The following is a 20721-nucleotide window of genomic DNA, read 5'->3' on the forward strand; positions in this document are numbered from 1 at the left end:
AGCTATGCAGCTAAATATGAATACTGTGAAGCTACAAACAGTTTGACGTGAGAGGTATTTGCGAAACTCACTTCTTTAAACTGTCATTCTGGACTTTGAAAGAAGCCTCTTTGAGTTCTTGAAATATATATTTAAAAAAATGGGTCATTTTTGACTTTTTCAGTGAGACAGAATAAACAACAACAACAACAACAAAAAACACACCAAAAAGTATGATGTAAGAAAAGAATATTGAACTTTACATTGATTCAAATTAAATGTAAAACAGATTCACCTCAGTTTCAAACGTCTCAAGAGCTACTGTCTAATTTCATTGTATCTTGCCCATATCTAATTATTTTATTCCAAACACTCTTAATCTAACTAAATTGAACATAATTTATGATACTTTTCCACATCTGCTTACTGTGTCAATCAACAGAGTCCAATATTCACAGGAGTATTTTGTCCACTAGGTGTCTCTCATGTCATGTACTGTAGTATATAAATAATTTTCTGCCATAAAGAACTTTTGCTTTACAACTAAATACCACCTCAGTTTTTCTAAGACAGATTTTTTTCATAGTGCTATAACAAACTAGCACTACTAAAGCCAAAACAACCGGCACAAGAACAGCTGCTTCCCAACACGCTGTCTTTGTTTTAAAAGGGAAGTTATGTGAACTACCAATGACATATTGTCCTCAACAAATATATGTATACATAAATACATTATGTATTTAAAACATTTCACAGCTCAGGTGCAGCACACAAGCCATTTTGACCACTGAATGTTAAATCTTTATGGAGAGCATCAAAACTAAAGGACTTTTCCCAGATGTAATGTTTGAGTTGGAGTTCTGTCTTAAAGCTTAATGGGTGCTGTATATTTTTTTTTGACTGAAGCTTTTCCAGATTTTGGTCAATTTTACACAGATGAGGTAATAATAATGGTCATAAATACTGTAAAATTGCATGTATTTAATTGAAAAACATAAACTTTTCTTGAGAGGAGGACCTCCAAAACTCCCCACCAGTTATGTGCATCAGTCTTCCACAACCTTATAATCTATATATTTTTCGGATTCTCATTTGTATATTTTATCTTCAGTCTTATTCTATTAGGAACATTCTTTATGGTGTGTGTTTTTCTCAACGACTATTTGTAAGCCACAAAAAAAAAAAAAATCCCATTGTGTCAATATACACAAAGACAAATAAAAGAATTGGTAATTTTGAAATAATAAGATATATGATTGAAGATTTTTACACACAGAGCAGGAATAAGAAAGTAAACAAAGGTTATTAATGAACTACATTACTTTGTGTAGTCTGTGTGACTCCCTCAGTTCCAGTATTTTGTCCACTAGATGTCCCTCCTGTCACATATCAATGAAGCATAATGACTTTTTTTTTTTCTTCACAACACTTCACATGTAAACCTCTAATGAACAATGTGCTGTATTATCTTTAACATTAAGCTGCAGTCATAAGTGTTATTCTGTCTCTGTCTGTGTAATCACAACAGCACAAGTACAGTACACATAAAAACAACAAACTAGATAATAACACTCCAGCCTCGAGGGTCCACTGAAGGGTTTAGTCACAGCCAAATGTACCGACCACAGATGTGACTCACACGAGACGGTCGGGGTTTAAAATTGGACTTCGACTCAGACCAAAAACCACAACGTCTTTATAATCCTATAGGACTTGACGCTGGGGTCACCGTGACTCAGGCCAACTTTTATGGTATTTCCTATATGTTATTGTTTTGAAATGTGTCACTGTATAGTTTCTTTTTAAAGTCTTGGAGTCAACAAAGCATAATACAAACAATGGCTTTAATTTTCTCTGGGTACAAGTCACAATGGTGGGCGGAGCATGTTTTGTCTTTAATACACAATAGGAAATAAGTGAAGCATGACTGGGACTTTAACAGAGGAACCAACCATTAGCTTCTGCAGGCACACTCAGTCATTCCTCACATACTTGGACTTTAAGTCTTTTTTTTTTTTTTTTTTCCGCAAAGTGAGACTCTACATAAATTAATGTTGTTAAAGTTAAACCAGAGGTTCCCACCTGTTTTAGTTTGTGGTCCCTTGACAGGTTTCAGAGTCATTAAAGCTACGACTCAAGAATATTTTCATTATTGATCAGTCTGTTGATTATTTACTCGATTAATCCATTCGGTTTTTTGTTTTGTTTTGAAAGTTTCTGATAATGGTAAAAACTGTCAACCAGTGTTTCCCAAAGCCCAAAGTGCAGCTTAAAATGTCTTGTTTTTTATCCTAACTAAAAGCCCACGACCAAAAGATGTTCAGTTTATCATCATCGACAAAAGGAACCAGGAAATGACTCAAACGATGAATTGACCATAAAAAAATCATTTCAGACAGTAAAATGTTCCAGCATTTGATGTTAAAAAGGTGATTATCTTGTGATCCATTGGAGGGGCCCCACCTTCCTTGGGTTGGAAACCACAAGACTGAAACAGACGGTAGTTAAAACTAAACAACTACAAGCATTTCTCACATTGTTGCAACAGTCAAAATAATACTTTGAAAGGAGCGTGTTTGTAAGGAAGAATACTAACGTAATATTGCCCAAAAATATGTTGATATACTTAAATAAATAACTTAGAAAAGCTTATTTTTGCATCGCAAAAAAAAAAAATTAACACTAAATATTGACTGTCTTTTTTGGGGGGGGGAGGTGGGAGGGGGGCTTCTGCCTTTGGGGAAACCAACTCTCCTCCAACATCTCCGTGCATTACTCCCCCCTTGTCTCTCCCTCCGCTTCCTGCACGAGGTGACGATCCTCCCCCTTTTCCTCGCTGTAAACACACCCATTGATCTGAGGCGGAGAGAGAAGTGGGAGCGCTGCAGGAGGACCGTCACTCAGGAGCGGAGCAGCGGCGCAAGAGGGAACAACCACGAGCTCACATCCTTCACGTTTCGAGCCCCGTCAATCGCATATTCATACATATAAAAACCTCCGGGAATTTTTTTTTTTTTTTTTTTTTTTTTTTTTTTTTTTTTAAACCGGCAAGTGTTTAGAGGAGGGGAAAAAAAAAAAAAAAAAAAAAAAAAAAAAAAACGGCCTCGTCCTCACCCAGTGCATCCGCCAGTCTTTCGGAAATAACCCAAGGAGTTGCACTCCCCGAGCGCAAGGCTTGCATCGTGGCTCTTTCAGAAGTGGCATGTTCGAGGGATACCGCGGGCACAATTGAACTCCTGCTTTCACCCAAAGAGGTAAGACAAAAAAATAAAAAGACTAACAAATCACCTCCTTCTCGGCTGTTATAGCTTCTCAATAGATTATAACAAGGGCTGCATCCCATTCCCCATTCTGATCTCCTGATGATGGGAAAAAAAAAAAAAAAAAAACACTCCAGGATGTAGCAGCAAAAGCGCAACAGACCAGAAATTATGACTGATTATCTCTCGGTTATGTTATTACTATCATTTACATAGACTGTTGATTGCATCGATGCCTTTTGTGTTTCTTTCATGCCATCCGCGTTTCTGCTCCTGCATACTCGAAATGTTTTTGCATGTTTTAAAAAGCGACATCAGGTGCGAGCGGCTCTCCTTTGGAGTCCTAATGTGAGATTTCGTGGTTTTAAAACACAGCGTGTGCGCGGACAGCTGGTTTGGGACTAAATTAGATTCTGTTCAGAAGATTGAGATTAATGCAGATCAATAAACTGCTGCTCTAGCCCTCTTTTGTTTTGCATCTTGTTTTTGTTTTGTTTGTTTTCCTCTTCCAAGTGGCAGATGTACAGAGCTCCATCTGAACCGGGTGTTTACTTTTGAAGTGTCTCCCCTCCCTCATCCCTCTTCCCTCTTCCTGAGTCCATGGTTGACTGTGAACACCTGGCAATGATTTTACACAGGCTGCAGCCAGCCAGGCCTCAGATACAGTCCAGAGGCTGCATGTGCATGACTGCCTTTTTTTTTTTTACTTTTTTTTTTTACAATGCATGCTTTCTGTGTGCCTGTGGGTCTGGTTTCGGTGTGAGAGGGGATGAGGATGACAACTCTCACAGCCATCCAGCCAATCACACGCTCTTAACACTGCCGGCATCTTCCTCTTCCTCTCGGGGCACTTTAGTGCGATCGTACCGACTCCGGGTTTTTTTTTTTGACCAGAAAATAGCAACTCGGATAACCCAGGAGTACTGCTCGTTGGCATTAAATGGTTGATTTTAGGGATGCAAGATATTTGTATTAAATAATTAATTTATCATGTCTGTTCAGAGTGTTTGCAAAAACAATGAACAAAAATGCTGGTCATAACTTCCCGGTGCTCGCAGTGATGTCTGCGAGCAGCTTGTTTTGTCTGACCTGCAGAACGAAACCTTCAGGAGTTTAAAGGTGACTAAAGATATGCGACAAAGGAAAGCAGCAAGTCCTCAACATTTGATAGGAGAAATTGGAGCATTTTGTCATCGTTAAGGCTTGAAAAGAACCAAAATGATCAAAATTGATTGTCAAAACATTTGATTTCTCCGTCCATAAAGAAATTAAGACACATATAATATGGTGCTAAGCTCTCCGCAAGAATACCCAGGTATGTCTTCACGATGACAACTGCACAAGGTATTAAAGTTACACACAGTCACATAACGAGGGCAACAGTTAATTATGTGAAATATGGTATGAAAAATATTCAAGACTGAGTCATGTAAGAGGGCTTTGTATTTCCTGCTAATTGCGTTTCCTCATATGTATCATGTAAATACTATCTTCTTCTCTTTTTCTTTCTTTGAGATAATTACATTTCTCTTCTTAGTTAATATTAAATGGCCAAAAAGTTACACTTTGAGTGAAGGTGTGGCTGAAAAATCCATCCGTTTATTCTCGTTTAAAGCGGAAATAAAGTTAGCGATTAGTTTGGAAAGTTGTCGAGCTAATTCTGACTTCTACGTCGTTTTCCCTTCCCTCTAATCTTCAGTATTCTCTCAAGGACAGAAAGTTTAAAAACATGTGGCGCTAACGTCTGCCAGACGGTCGTCGGGAATCTCACAGAGACGTGTCACACTCGGGATGTTTAAAAACTTGCGCTGCACCTCTCCTCACAGTGAGCGATCAGACTAAAGTAATACTCTGGGTTTAAGTAGCGATATAGGTGACTAGTTTCCTCAAGTAAATCCGTGCTCAGATGTTCAGCAGGTTAGTCCGAGTTTGTGCTCCTGATCAGGACACATTAAAATGATACAGGTTATGAACAAAGGTTTTTTTTTTTTTTTTATTTTTTTTTTCAGGACCTGCAGCTCTGGTTGGTAATCCAGGCTTTATCCTTTAATATGCAAACGATTGAAGTAACTGGTTTAAGGTTGTCTTTATTCAGCTTCCCTGCTTCCACTGTCTCCGCGTGATTGAGTGAGCACATTCATTTGCAATGCAAAAGTTAGACGAGCCCAGCAGGTCAGCTCTGATGATTGTGTGGGCCGGTATGTCATTTAAAGGGACAGTGGTTGGAGAATAAGAATAAGAATAAGGAATGTACAAACTGCAGTATGTACGATTCTGATCATCACTCAGGGAAAAAAGAAAGTGACTTATAACGGCAGTTAAATGGCTTGAGTAGATATTTTGTTCGACATTTTGAAATCCTTGACTCGAGCTGCTATTTGGACAACAGACCAAAATGTTTCTCAGAACAAGGCCAAGTCATTCGCTGCCATTATCAAGATGAGATCATGTTCAGGCATGACGCGGTCACTTCAGAGAGGAAACAACTATAGTTATAGAAGCCTGCCACCGAAACTGCAGAATGTTTGGTAGCATTGTTTGGCATCAGCAATACAGAGTTGTGTTTATTCTTTTTTTCAAATGACTTTATTATCACTCTTCCCTCCCCCCCTGCAGGCATAAAGTTAGCATGCTGAGAAAATCACTACTAATCTTCTTTTGAATTATTTTACCGTGTGGTGTTCAGCTGACTTCCTGTTTGACTTGAAGTGTTTGTCTGCCAATCAGCTACTGAGCCTCAGACCTCGACTACTAAAGGTTATACTTATTACCGTGCTAATTATAAGAAAATGCAAAACAACTGCAATTTAGTGCCTGACTTATTCGGACCACTTACTCAAATCAAGCTACTCAAAACTTCAAATTAAAAACCCTTGAGCTTCAGAGTGTGTGTGTGTGTGTGTGTGTGTAGGAGGTGACATGTGCAGGTGAAAGACAAGGATATTCTCATTATAGCCGAGCCAGAGGCAACAGAGATGACGGGTTGCCAGTCTTGTCACGGCTGGAAGGCAATAAATCCTGTTGAGCCAGGGTTGCAATTGGTTTTATGTTTCATTAACTCGTAATAAATAATATTCTTTATCTTATTATTATTATTGTAAATTGACTTGGAATGACTATATACATTTTTTTTTTTTAAAGAGACATTCACACTGAATACATTCCTACATCAGCGCGACGTTTACCCGAGTTTTGAATCCCCTTTTTTGAAAATATATTTCATATGTAGGTCGTTGGATCGTGTCACATTTATACGAGTCATTTAAAATTCATCATTAAACCAAAATCTTCTTTGGTACAAGTCACAGAGAAGAGAATGACGAGATAAAACTCTGCAGCCATGCAGTGCTCTGAGCTAAATGCTAACACCAAAAGGCAAACATGTTTGATGTAACGATGCTAATATTACTTTCGTAAGAAAGTGGACATCAAAAAGTACTGGATAAAAATCAAAATTGCATCCAAGATTTGATGAGTTATTTCACTCTAGATCACAAATATCAACCTAATGACGACGCTAGAGGTAAAGTCAGGTGTCTAATCGGGGCTTCATTAACGTCTGTGCAAAATTTCACAGCAATACATTTCTTATTTGTTGAGATGTGACCCAAAACGTACGAGTGACACTGCTCACCAGAAATCCCAGTTGAACCTGGACTTGTACCAGCAGGGTTCAGGCCTCATTATCTATTCATGAGACTGCGTTCGGAGGATTTTGGGGCCAGATGATGCAACTTCTAGAAAATGGAAACTGCCCTCTCGTCTCTGCAGCTCGGGCTGTAGAGGAATAAATCCTGACACCTTGGAATTTTTGAACCCTCTTCGTCTGTTAGTGAAAATCTATCTTTTTGATTATCAAACACCACCTCAAGGTTTGTAAACCATTTGCTCACCAACGGAGCTTGACCTCTTTGACTTTATAATGGATTTGTGAGAAGCTTTCAAAGGCAGAAAAGTATCAAAATGATCATAGTTTCTCCAAAATGAAAATATAGATTAACGCGCCATGTCTGTGTTGTGCTAACCCTCCTCAAAGCTCCGCACCGCCACAGAGAGTCAGTTATTAACTGTGCCTGTGACATACTGAGCAAATAAATGGGCGGCGGAGGAATAGATCGGGCTGCGGGAGTGTTTTCGAAAGGTTTGATGGATGTTTTTGAACTTCTCTCACCTTCGCAGCCTTGGAATCATTGGAATTTATGGTAACTGGCAGGTTGCACGCTGACTACGCTCGCAGCTGTTTGCAGTCAATAAGGAAACTATGCAACAAACACCTAAAAGTCTGTTTTATAAAAAAAAAAAAAAAAAAAAAAAAGAAGTGAGAATTTTGGGTGGGGTAGGTTTGCCATTAAGATTATGCAATCTTCTATCAGAATATTTGCAGCGACCTACAGACTGTGGAGCTGGCTGAGACCTTGAAACGTATGTTCAAAGAATCTGTCAGCTGTGAGGTCAGACAGGGACTCGGTACCTCTGTGAATAGAGCGCAGGAGGCACTTGACATGTCATGAAATTGGGTGGAATGAGAGTGAGCTCCGAGCGAGGACACCGAAGATGGGAAATGTGATTTTCTGGCAGGGGAGTGGACTAAATTCTGTGAATTTCTCAGAGGCTTAAAAGAGCCCCGCTGTCTCTTTTATTCCTCATTTCTCGAGGACACTTACTGCTAAATCATGGGATCTCTGAAAGAAGGGGATTAGCATTGCTCAGAGCTAAAAGCGTAAAAGAAAAAAGAAAAACCCAAGTCTCTGCGAGAAGACAATTGTTATCTACTTGACCTTCATAGCTCCCAGATGTAGGCTATTTTGTAATTTGTAATCACTTGATCTCCTGCTAAATCTCTTTCTCCTGGGGAGGATTGTAATTTTTTCTCCCAGAAAAATGCACATTATTCATCCCTATTAGGGATATTAGGGGATGCACATTGTAATTTGTCAGCATCGACATCACAGTGTGTGCATGTGCAGTCGTCACTGTCGAGGATTACATTTGTGAGTCAAATTAGGCCTATTTTACTACTCCATAGGAAACTAAATCTGTTTTTTTGTGACTAATCGTTATGAAAAACAATCTAGTCTCTGCAATAGATAACATAAATCAGCCTGCTTGTGCAAACTAGCAAGTTGCAGCATATCTAAATTACTGGATGTAGTTGAAGAAAATGTGAAAAAAATCATGTGCTGTCTGAACATATTAGAAGACAAATGATACGTTGTGGAAAATGGCTAATAATTGGAGAAGACCTTTATCATTGAGTTTAAATAGGAAATGTATTAAATTGTGTTTTTGTCTTTTCTCTTCTGTTTCAGGATTCAATGAAAATGTCCGTGTGCGTCCATGAGAACCGCAAATCTCGAGCCAGCACTGGCTCGATGAACATCTATCTTTTTCACAAGTCCTCCTATGCCGACAGTGTCCTCATGCACCTGAACTCACTGCGGCAGCAAAGGCTTTTCACCGACGTCCTGCTTCACGCCGGCACCCGCTCCTTTCCCTGCCACCGAGCCGTGCTGGCCGCCTGCAGCCGCTACTTCGAGGCCATGTTCAGTGGCGGGCTGCGGGAGAGCCAGGCCAGCGAGGTCAACTTCCGGGACTCCATCCACCCCGAGGTTTTGGAGCTCCTGCTGGATTACGCGTACTCGTCACGCGTGGTCATCAATGAGGAGAACGCAGAGTCGCTACTTGAGGCTGGGGACATGCTGGAGTTTCAGGACATTCGGGATGCCTGCGCCGAATTCCTAGAGAGAAACCTCCATCCGTCCAACTGCCTTGGCATGCTGTTGCTGTCTGACGCCCATCAGTGTACCAAGCTGTCCGAGCTCTCCTGGGGCATGTGTCTCAGCAACTTCCCCGCCATTTGCAAGACAGAGGACTTCCTCCAACTGCCCAAAGATATGGTGGTACAGCTTTTGTCACACGAGGAGCTAGAGACGGAAGACGAGAGACTGGTTTATGATGCCGCCCTCAACTGGATCAACTACGACCTGGAGAGGAGGCACTGCCATCTTCCGGAGCTCCTGAGAACGGTCCGCCTCGCTTTGCTGCCTGCCATCTTTCTAATGGAGAACGTTTCGACAGAAGAACTGATCAACGCCCAGGCCAAGAGCAAGGAGCTGGTGGACGAAGCTATCCGCTGCAAGCTGAAGATCCTGCAGAATGACGGTGTTGTAAACAGCCCTTGCGCTCGACCAAGAAAAACCAGCCATGCCCTCTTTCTTCTGGGCGGGCAGACTTTCATGTGCGACAAGTTGTATCTGGTGGACCAAAAGGCCAAAGAGATCATCCCAAAGGCGGACATTCCCAGTCCCAGGAAGGAATTCAGCGCCTGTGCCATTGGCTGTAAGGTGTACATCACCGGTGGCAGAGGCTCCGAAAATGGTGTGTCCAAAGATGTATGGGTCTACGACACCGTCCACGAGGAATGGTCAAAGGCGGCGCCCATGCTCATCGCCAGGTTTGGCCACGGGTCCGCAGAGCTGAAACACTGCCTCTACGTTGTCGGAGGTCACACCGCAGCAACCGGCTGCCTCCCGGCTTCTCCATCCGTGTCACTCAAACAGGTGGAGCAGTTTGACCCGGTGGCGAACAAGTGGACCATGGTGGCTCCTCTGAGAGAGGGCGTGAGCAATGCAGCAGTAGTCAGCGTCAAGCTCAAGCTGTTTGCCTTCGGAGGAACCAGCGTCACCCACGACAAGCTGCCCAAGGTCCAGTGCTACGATCCACAGGAGAACCGATGGACTGTGCCCGCATCCTGCCCGCAACCGTGGCGCTACACGGCCGCCGCCGTGCTGGGAAACCAGATCTTCGTCATGGGCGGCGATACAGAGTTCTCGGCGTGCTCGGCTTACAAGTTCAGCAGTGAGAGCTACCAGTGGACTAAAGTGGGCGATGTGACGGCCAAGCGGATGAGCTGCCAGGCCGTGGCATCGGGGAACAAACTGTACGTGGTGGGCGGGTACTTTGGCACGCAGCGGTGTAAAACTCTGGACTGCTACGACCCGACGCTGGATGCGTGGAACAGCATCACGACGGTGCCGTACTCGCTCATTCCCACGGCTTTCGTCAGCACCTGGAAACACCTACCTGCTTGAGCCCCGAACCCTCAACCTGCACCTTCTCCATGAGGTACGTTCGACCGTTCCATTACTGTGGCGTATGAGAGCTGGTTCCAAAAAAAGCTGATTAAGTGACTACAAATGTGAGAATCCAAAAATCTGCAGGCGTGCTGTATGAAAAACGGGAAATTACAAAACCTCTCTAAGGCACTCCTCATCTCTGCTTTAGACCAGCAACTTAAGGCTGTATTATCCACTACTACCAGAACGCACTCGAACCTCTGTTCGAACTGTCAGCAGTCATGTTGCATTGCGGATATAGTGTAAATACCAAGTTTTAACAGGGGAAATCGATATCTCTGGTTCTGCTGCATCGATATTTATCATTTTACTTTTAAAACTCTCCCTCACAAGTCTGACAACGTTTTCATGAGAGCAATGCTAAATTGAGACATTTTTGAAGGGTTTGACACTTTTTCTTCATATTCAATTGAATTATGTATGTTTTTCCCATGTATTCATTTGTTTCCATATGAATTATGTTGGGATTATCAAGCCAGATATAAGCATTTTGGAGGTTAAAGAAATAGATAGCAATATACTGGCTAATTTGCAATTTTCAAACAAAATAATTTTGCGGTAATGATGCGTGTTGATGCTACATATTTTAAAATGAACAAACTTTACTATTAACAGTTTAAGTTAAGTAATAAAATAAGTATACTTCACACCGAGTTCAGGCATTACAATTATTACCTACAAATTCTGAACTGAACATAGAAAAATTCAACCTTGGAAAGATGAATGTGCTGCAATGTATATTTGCAAATCTGCCAGCGTAGATACTACTGACAGTGTTATACCCATCATTGTTCAGGTTCTGATATGCAGTTGTTGGGCTTCCTGAGCTTTCAGAGAAAGAGAGATAATGGTGAGATACGTGGAGTATTCTCAGCAAAGGAATGTAGGAAGATCTGGAGAAGGGGAGGGTGAACCAGAACCAGCAGGGTGGAATTGATAGGGGGCTTGTGTGCGTTAGTTAAGTGAGTTATGTGGCTGTGGGGATGGGCCGAAGGACAGAGAGGGTAATTGAAAGAGAATAGGATACTTTTATTGCTCCTGTGGGGGAAATCTCTCTAAGAGGGATGGGGGAAAAAAAGGGGGTCTGCCAATTAGACAAGCCCCACACACCAGCAGGCTACAACACCCCGGCGAGGCTAATCCACTCTCAGTCGCCTTCCTTTGATGAGGTTATGGTCTTTTTACGCCGGGAGAGAGGGAGGCGGCCGGCGACTCACGTGGCGTCGGAAGCCATTCATCATCACTTACGAGCAAGAGGCGGCTGAGAGATGTGGCAGCAGGGGAAATGAGGAGGAAGAGTTGTGGAGCTAGACACTCGAGGATGATGTGTGTTCGTCCGGCCTTCCCCTCTGAGGCCGGTCGAACACACATCATCCTCGATGGCGGTGGTCTCGCTCTGAAAACTTTGCACCTGACTGCTCACGTCCACATCTTCTCTGCCTTTTTTTCTAACTCCGCTCCCCGGATCTGATGATAAACAGCCCAGACGCATGTGGAGTGCGGCTAGTCAGCTGGCAAACCTGATCTCTCTGCAGGCATGCGGGGTCACAATCACATCACACGACCCCTGCACCGATGCCCCCACACATAGCCATGCAGCAGGCAGTCCTTTTCATTTCGCGGTGGGTTTTTTTGTGGGGTTTTTTTTTGGAGGGGGGGGATGGCTGGCAGCTCCTGAGAACGCCGAAGGGAGCCAAGTAGAGTGACTCTCCAGCTGTCCGGTTCTGGACAGGCTCCCGTTCGATAATGCCAGGAAAACAGCTCGGAGCGTCTTCGCCACCACATCACTGTGATGTTCCTCTTTCAAAAAAAAAGTTTTTTTTTTTTTTAAAGACTCATTATTCCCTTTTTTCTTTTCAGCGACTCATCTCAAGGTTCGAACTATCTCGAAAAGCCAGTTCAACACATAGCGCTCAGCGAAGTGAATAATCCTGCCACTAATTTAATACAGAATGTTTTTTTGTGCGCCTGCCTGTCATGGCAACTGACAAGTCTCCTCGCTGAACGCCGTGAAAAGGCGAAATGTGGAGGAATGGAAAACAGGGCTGACTGTTCAGGAATGAAAGAGGAAGGAAGTATGTTAGACCTCACAGAAGGAGATTGTAGCTGGGAGAGAGAAAAAAAAGAGGTTCTCTCTTGAGTTTTTTCCCAGGGGAACAATTCTGACTTGTCTGAGAGTCTTCCTTTTTTTCTGGGAAAGCTTTCAGTCGGGGCAAATGGCACTCTCAAAATCAAATAACATAGTACTAACAAAGTGGATCGACTTTCTTGATGTTGATAATGCGGCCGTATTTTCCAGAGTGTTGCTGATTTTTTCATAAACAAACAAATGAATTTTGTTTCAGACCAAGAAAAGGTGACCTGAAGCTAAAATAACAACATTAAAACTGCCATATCTTTCTATGACTATGCATAAATGCCTCCACGCACAGACTTTCGGTCCGCAGTAACCTGATCGTCTTCGTTTGGTTTCCAGTTCCCATGACGATGTTTGGATGGTTTCCATGATGTCAGGCATGTGCTCAATGTGTTGAGGGAATAGTTTGAGGGAAATTTGCTTATTGATCTATTCTACTGGCATGAATATGAAAGCTGCTGTCAGAGGCCAATCGGCTTCAACTCCAGGAAGTTTAGGACAGCCGATCATTTTTACACCTTGGTTTTTGAATGGGTTAAACAAACATAATATAACATGTTAATTAGTGAGGTTTAGGGATGCTGGTTGGTGGATTTGATGAATCCAGACCTGCCCTTTACCCCCCCCTTTTTTTTTTTTGGTGAGAAATGCTAAACTAAGCTAATCTCCTGGTTCTACCTTTGAATTTTACACAGCACAGTGCTGGTTTTAATGGCAATTGTCCAAATTCCTTCAATCAGCAGGTGGCAGTAAACTTGACTTATTTCCCGCGAATATGAAGAAAATTTGCTCTAATCATTTCTATTAACCTGTATAAAAAAACAGATGGATTAAATTTCCAAAATGTCACATTTCCATCAGTATTTCTACGTGATCTCTCTTTTAATGATGTTCATCTCTTTAAGAAACCTCCTTCTGTGATGTTTAATAGCACATAAGTGGAGAATTAGCGCGACAAACTGTTTAATCAGAGGCGCCTAACTTCTCATTTTCAACCAAACACATTTTAATTAACATCTATTGACATCAATATCATAGAATTAGTTGCAACACTGGATGGAATGACGCCAATTCTCAATCTATGAGGCTTCAACTACAAAAGTGGCACAAAACGCACGGAAGAAATACAATTACAGTGTCAACGGCAGTCATTTGTACGACAATCAATCATCGACTAAAGTTTGCGGATCGAGGCTTCGGGCTAGAAAGTTCTCTTCAGGTTTAATTTATTCACTCAGCCAGGGGAGAGGCCCACCTCAGAACAGAGACGGTATTACATTCACATTAGACACGCAGAAGTGCTGCCAAGCCTTCGAGCCTCTGCGCTGTACAGATAGGTGCGTATTAAGCAACAGCTTAACAGAAAAAAAAAAAAACGTCAAAGTGAAACCGTAAAGAGTAGAAAGCGCTCAGATGTGGAAAAAATGTAGTATAGGCTGAGGGGGAGATAAGGAGCTGGATGAAGGCCAGATTGTACTGAAGAAACGGAGTAGGCGGATTTGCCAAATCTATTCGTCTAGCAGGAGGATACCGGGTGGTCGCAGTAGCAAGACCTGAGCAGTGTAAATGTATATGGAGTCCTCTGCAACAAAACACGACCTATGGCGATGGAAACGCGAATGTCACTCGTAACACCTTTCCGAGCTCTTTGCATTTTAAGCATTTGAAGGGCCTCCGTTGCAAATTTCCAGAGTTTGACACAAAATTTAAGTTTCGCCCTCTGGTCATGTCCACGGGGGGACAATTTCCGTCCCCACAGACCAGCATTCACAAAATTGTGTTCAACACGTACTCATTAGGGTTATACCTTCCTCCCTGATCGGTGCCACCCTCGTAGTGCTGTTGCACTGGTTTACAGGTTTTGAGGTTTTGATGCGGGAGCTGTACGCCTGATCCTCGTTTCCCTCTACGCGTTTTATTTTCTGCTTTCAGGCTCCTTTTGTTGCTTCTTCTTTTAAATCATTAAAACGTCACCTTCTAAACTGTTTGTTTGCTCACAGGCCTCCTCGTAAATCTAATCAGCCCGTTTAACGACTCATTCTTCTTCTCTTCCGCAGATTTCCCCCCCTTCTTGCCTCATTTGCTGGTCTACCGACTGTGAAGAAGCACACATCCTCCTCTTCCACGCGCACGCACGCACGCACGCACGCACGCACACACACACACACACACAAAAGAGACACTGATCAGTGATGTACAGACACACGCATTCATCTCGATGTCGCAGAAAGCCGCACGCGGAGCCGGAGATGCGTTCAGCCGGACACTTCACTGGAATGATGTCATCTCTTTGTTTTTCTGAGACCTGCGGTTCAACAGCTAACGCAAAAAACAACAACAAAATAAAAAAAAAAACAACCAAACAAAACTGCTGCTTGTGAGGCGAGGCGCAAAAACGTCGTGCCAGACTTGTGCTTTCATGCCGACCATAGGAGTGCCGCGAACATATCACACGACCTGCATCTTTCCCAATTTAGTCACGACAGGCTTGTGAGGAATCTGTATTGATGTTTTTCCTCTATGTTAAAAAAAAAAAAAAAAAATTAAAAAAAATTACTGTATAGCATGATGGATGTTCTGTTTAGATCGAGGGAGGAGGAATGCAAAAGAACAAGCGTTTGACTGAATATAGGTGATTTTTAAAAAGACACAATGAAGGAGCAAACCTCCCCCTTCTTCTCCTCCAAATAAGCTTTTCTGTTTCTGTCTTCTTTTACTTCTCGCGAACATCAAACACAAAAAACTGACCTTAGAGTGTTCCTCTTATGAAGGCCGTGGCAGTTTTTTTTTTTCTGTCGCTGCGAGTCATGGGGTGTTGAAGACCAACGCCAGCTGATGCCGAGGAGGACGGTGGAGGGTGGGTCGAGGTGCCTCGAGGTCTCGACCCTACGAGTTTGCTGTTCCGCGGCTGCGCATTAACGGCCGCCGAGCGCCGTCGTCCGACCCGCCGTACGCGGGCGCGGCGAGCGGATTCGGCGCTTCAGATGGGACACGGTCACATCGAGCTGTACACTTAATGCTGTAAAAGACCGGCTGTGCTTCTGTTATTCCGATTAAAAAAAGAAGAAAAAAAAAAAAATATGTCGGCTCGCTTTGCTGAGTCATAGCTGAACCCTTTTCGGAGCATGTCCACTCATAGTGATTCAGTAAAAATGGCATGAACTCTTCTCTGCGGTCACAGAAATCGTGTCACCTTAACAGAAACTTGAGAACTTCATCAGTTCCTTCTTAAAACTTGCTGCAACGTAGTCTTAATTTATATGGCGATGAATACTCTGTTGATATGTTTCATCCTATTTATTTCCTCTCTGCCTGCATTCATATGCGAATGAATTTTCGGGGTGTGTCATGCATGGCCAGGTGTTGTGTTTTATTTGATCTCAGTGGGGCTGCATTTTGCACAGTTTAATCTTTACCCCCCCCCCCCCCCGCCTCCCCCAAGAGGAACTCTGTTCTTTTAAAAGACGCGGAGGTGCATCCTCTCCTCGCAGGGTTCCGCAGTTATTTGAGAGTACGGACTGAAGAGCAGTCATTAGTGAGGTCAAGACAAATAAGAAGACTTGGACGGCGATGAAAGAAATGTCCCTTTTACTTCCTGATAGATTTGAGCTCCAAAATTGCCTTAAATCGGCGCCCAAAACTGCACCGATAAAACCAGACGAAAACCGACCACGAAACAGACACGGCTCAGTGTGTGTGACCCTCTAAACCACCGGCGACGTCACACAGCAACCCTGACATGGTTAAGAATTGCGACAGTCTTTGCAGCTGTCTCAAGGACAGCTGGAGGACTGTCACATGTGCTAACGTGGCTCCTCGGGGGGGGGGGTTTAACCCTCAGTCTTCTTCATCATTACATATTGAGACAGAGTTCAGTCCAGCAAGCTGTGCATTGTTAAGGGCAGACACCGCAGTGCTTTTCACCATAGTGTCATTGATGCACAATCAGTATAAAAGTAAAAAAAACAAAAACATCGCGAGTTCCTGAAGACCAAAAAAAAAAACCAACAGTGAATGTCTTAAAATACTTGCATATGTCATACTTGGTAACTCGAATCAGTGTTTTTTTTTTGTCTGTGTATCTGTCTAGGTGACCCGAACATTGACATTTTACGATTGAATATTAATGGCTTTGTTAAATTTCAAAGTAAAAGCTAATGTTTTGGTGGAATATGTATATATATTTTTTTTCAAACGTGGATCAAATGGGACACGGCCCCTGAAATTCCAGTTCAGCTCCTTAAGCCACCTAAAACTTCCCCCTCTTTTTCTTTTATTGTTTTTTTTTAACTTCTACAGAGACCATTATGTTGACCTCATCCAACCACTGAGCACAGAGCCTCTGGCCCCCAACCAATCAGATCCCCCCGTAGAACACACGTTTCCCTGGCAACAGCGAATAATGAATGCCCCCTTCAATTTGCACCTAATTGCTGAGTGGCATTTCCCCCGTTTCTACTCTTGCCCTCCTCTTCTCCTGTTTTATGTGGAAATCCAGCTGGCTCACATTCGAGCGCAGCTTCACACAATGATGTAAATTAAGACAGAAAAACACTGTCGGCGTGCATCAGTTTTTTTTTTTTTTTTTTTTTCTCGTCATGTAAGAGTTTAATTTCTATTTTTATGGCATTATTTTGTACATGTGATTTTTTTCACAATGTGAAATTCATGGCTAATAAACATAAGAGTTTTTTCCTCTTGACTGTAAAGCATTACCTCTTTTTTTTTTCTTCTTCTTCTTCTTCAGCGTGGAGATGATTTGACTGTCTACATGTATTAATGTAGAAGGTAAGAAGTGGGGGGGGGGAAAGGCGGCTTCAGCACAGCCTCGGTTGCTTTCTCATTACTGCATGTTTTGCATATTTAGGCAGCTTTGGAGCGAACGCAGCAGCCAAAAGTGTCCCGAGGTATTTAAAGGCAGTATATCATGCGTACGGCTTTTGTTCTGTGGAGGAGGGACTGAAATCATCTTATCTATGCCCCTGGCTTTTTTTTTTTTTTTCTAAGCTTCCTGCACAGGCTAAAACACAGCCAGATACTTTCCCTTTCTCTGTCAAGTCACCTTGGCAACGGCAACCTTTATCTGCAAACTGTGGGGGCTGGAGGACATGAAGTCTTAAAAAGCACCTCTCTCTCTCTCTCTCTCTCTCTCTCTCCTCTTCCTCTTCCTCTCCCTCTCCCTGCCTCCACACCCCCCCGGTTTGACATCCCATCAGCGGGAGCGCCGCCTCCGCCGCCGCTCCGCTGCATTCCTCCAACCCCGGAGAGCAGTCCAGCTCTCTGCTCTCTGTTTACATTCCTCGCCCCTGACACGACTCCTGACCGGTGACATGCGGTTTGAGAAACACCATTCAAAATACACCCATACACTGGAGGAGGAGGAGGAGGAGGGGGGGGAGGAGGAAAGGGGATGGGGGTGGGGGGGGGGGACTTGAGAAATAAACAAGCATTCTTCACACACAATAAGTGCCGAGATGTTGAAATGTGAGGTTCAAATTTCTTATATCTGCATCATTTTAGTCACAGGACTATTTTTTTTTTTTTTTTTTCTTTCTCATGCGACCCTGAGAACCAGGAATGGAAAAAAAAAAAAAAAACAGTTGACATCCAAGGTGAAATGTGGGAGCTCTGTGTGTGTGTGGGAGGCCCCTCTGCTCCTCTGTGCAAGCCAACAGTCCCCACCCCCCACCCCCCATTAATCAAGACAGGAAGTTGGACTTCCTGTCCACCAGGAAGAAGGTCTTACCCACCCACCTTTCCAACCCCCTCCTCCCCAAGCCGCGGATGGCTCAACCCTTCAACACTGTGAATCCTTCGGGTGCTGTTAGCTTATGCAGAGCTTGGCCGGCCGAGCAGACTAAAGTCTAGTGTTTTTGTGTGGGCAGCCCGTTGTGTGTGCATGTGTGTGTGGCCGAGTGTGATAAAAACAATGCACCTACATGTCACCGTCGCCTGGCAACGCAGGCATTAGCTCCAACTCAGTCATGCATGCATGCATGCATGCGCACGCACACACACACACAGAGACAGCTTTCCAGACATTTTCCAATAAAATGTAAAGCTGCATATAAGTCAAAATCACACAAAAACGCAGAAGTTCATCCCTCATCATTTCCTGACTACGGCAACTACTAGTTTCATGACAAAACGCTCCAAACGGTTTCCCCACCACCGACACACCATTCGACAAAAACAAATTTTGAATACGTTTTCATCACGAAGGTCTCGCGATTGCGCAGACCAAACCTGCAAGTCGGTTCGATGAAGTCTGCAGGAGGAGTTCGTTTAAAGTACGACACGTGCAAATTGCCATCGACTAAATTCAAAATGGCCGACTTGCCGTTGAGTTGAGGTCATGGTGCCGAGAGACCTTTTTTGTAGATCTAGGTATGATACACGTGTACCCAATTTGGTGCATGTAGGTGAAAGTAGCCGCGTCGGGGCCGTTTAAGGGGTGCCAGCAAACCATTTGGCCACGCCCACACGCAAACCCATAGAATACTTAATTTTTCACCACAACTGTGTGTGCCAAGTTTTATGATTTTTTTTTTTTTTTTTTTTGGAGTCTGTTAAAGCCAAAGGCAAAAAGGCAACTAATTTGCCAGTACCATTTTTCGAAAAAAAAAAAAAAAAAAACTTCGCACCACTCGGCGCTCGGGTCCGAAATATCTCGCAGGTCATAAACCCGATCCATGTCCCTGAAGATTTCTGAGCATTTCATCAGCTGTGTGGAGCTGCAGGTAGGTTGGACACAAAGCCCGGCGAGCTCTGAAAAAAAAATATTCATACCGAGAAGGGTGGGGCTGCTTTAAACCATTCCAGACACACACATAGACAGACACTGTGATCATGTCAGGGATGTTTTCAAAATGAGAGAGAGCCATCCACTGGGCTGTGCTCACACTGACCTCTGAGTTACATCAGCATGCAGGCGGGCAGGCAGCTGAAGACCGATCCGCCTCGGGGCAGCGGGACTCTTGTCAGGGGCCAGTGTGCTGCTGTCAGACGTCCTCGAATGGAAGGAACAGCAAAGACTCCCTTAAGGCAAAGTTAATTTTTTTTTACTTAAAATCTTCAAAGCCGTTTACCAAGTTTCCAAAATACCTCCCATTATTACATTTCATTGCACCCGAACACCAGATTTTCTTTATAGATGTTATATTGCAATTTCTCAGAAAAGCTGGGATATGTGTGCGTGTGCTACCTTTATTACAAACTATGTTGTGGTTGTGCGCACTTAAAAGGAAGTTTTGTGTACTTTCAAAAGCCCTTCAGCTGACTCGGCTTATCTGGACCACAAGGCAGACTCGGGAGATAACAAACTGAGGTAAAAAAAAAAAAAAAAAAAAAAAAAAAAAAAGCATCTGCTGGACGGGAAACTCAGATCACACGAAGATTTTCAAAAAGCTTCCCTTATCGTTAATCAGAGCTTCCTTCAAGCTGCAGGACGAGATGACTGCAGACCGGTTTACGCCGTATTTGAGCTCAGATTTCTGTAGGATCTCCTGATGTTTTTAAAGAAGCTGTTTTTCTCTTCATTTGACAAACGCATCTTCGTTAAGTCTTCTGTTGATCCTCCCCAGCGCCCCCGCCTTCCCGCTGCGCTATCGTCAGAGAATGAAAATGGATGAGAGGTAATTAAGCCAGAGGAGGGCCTGCTCGGAAGCACAATGGCTCCGCTCTTCTTTCAAACTCCCCCCCCCCTCCACCACCTCCCCCCGATGCCTTTTCGTCATCACTGTAGCCTTCTCCCTAATCACGCTGACCCCCGCTCCTTAAACTCTGCGTCTATCCCGCCAGAGATACCCTGCTGATTTGTGGTTGGCTCTCCGCAGCCGTGGGCTATTTTACTGCTTGAACATCACCTGAAGTGATTTTTCAATCAGACGAGGACATTTAGAAAAGTGCTGTAATTAATGGAGCGCGGGGGGAGCAACAAATACGTGACTGACCTTGAGCGTTTGCCTCTCGACTGCTTCGAGAGGAACTCGCACAGACTTTCACCGGCAACAAACTTCCGTTTAAAGGAATAGTTTGATGCTCTGGGAAAAATATGTTTATTTTGATTTCTTGCCGAGAATTTTATGAAAAGACTGATATTTGCTCTCGTGTCTGTGTGGTAAATACGTGTTCATTAATCGTCTTCAGAGAGATTCTAGGTGGTTTTTATTTTTAATGGACAAAGACAGGGTAGCTGTTTCCTTCCTTT

The 20721-nt window shown here is 43.4% G+C and overlaps 1 protein-coding gene across 1 annotated transcript; it reads left to right on the top strand.

The window, feature by feature from the left end:
• Nucleotides 1-3153: 3153 nt before the first annotated feature.
• Nucleotides 3154-17221, top strand: enc1 (ectodermal-neural cortex 1). The gene is made up of 3 exons (XM_069700858.1): nucleotides 3154-3233; nucleotides 8549-10364; nucleotides 14570-17221. The coding sequence occupies exon 2, from the start codon at nucleotides 8555-8557 to the stop codon at nucleotides 10328-10330; it is 1776 nt and encodes a 591-aa protein (XP_069556959.1). The 5' UTR covers nucleotides 3154-3233; nucleotides 8549-8554; the 3' UTR covers nucleotides 10331-10364; nucleotides 14570-17221.
• Nucleotides 17222-20721: the final 3500 nt, after the last annotated feature.

The sequence above is a fragment of the Brachyistius frenatus genome, unplaced genomic scaffold (assembly GCF_029030835.1).
Source record: "Brachyistius frenatus isolate BFR_SWC_R1_liver_20210118 unplaced genomic scaffold, ASM2903083v1 Contig_35, whole genome shotgun sequence".
NCBI classification, from domain to species: Eukaryota; Metazoa; Chordata; class Actinopteri; family Embiotocidae; genus Brachyistius; species Brachyistius frenatus.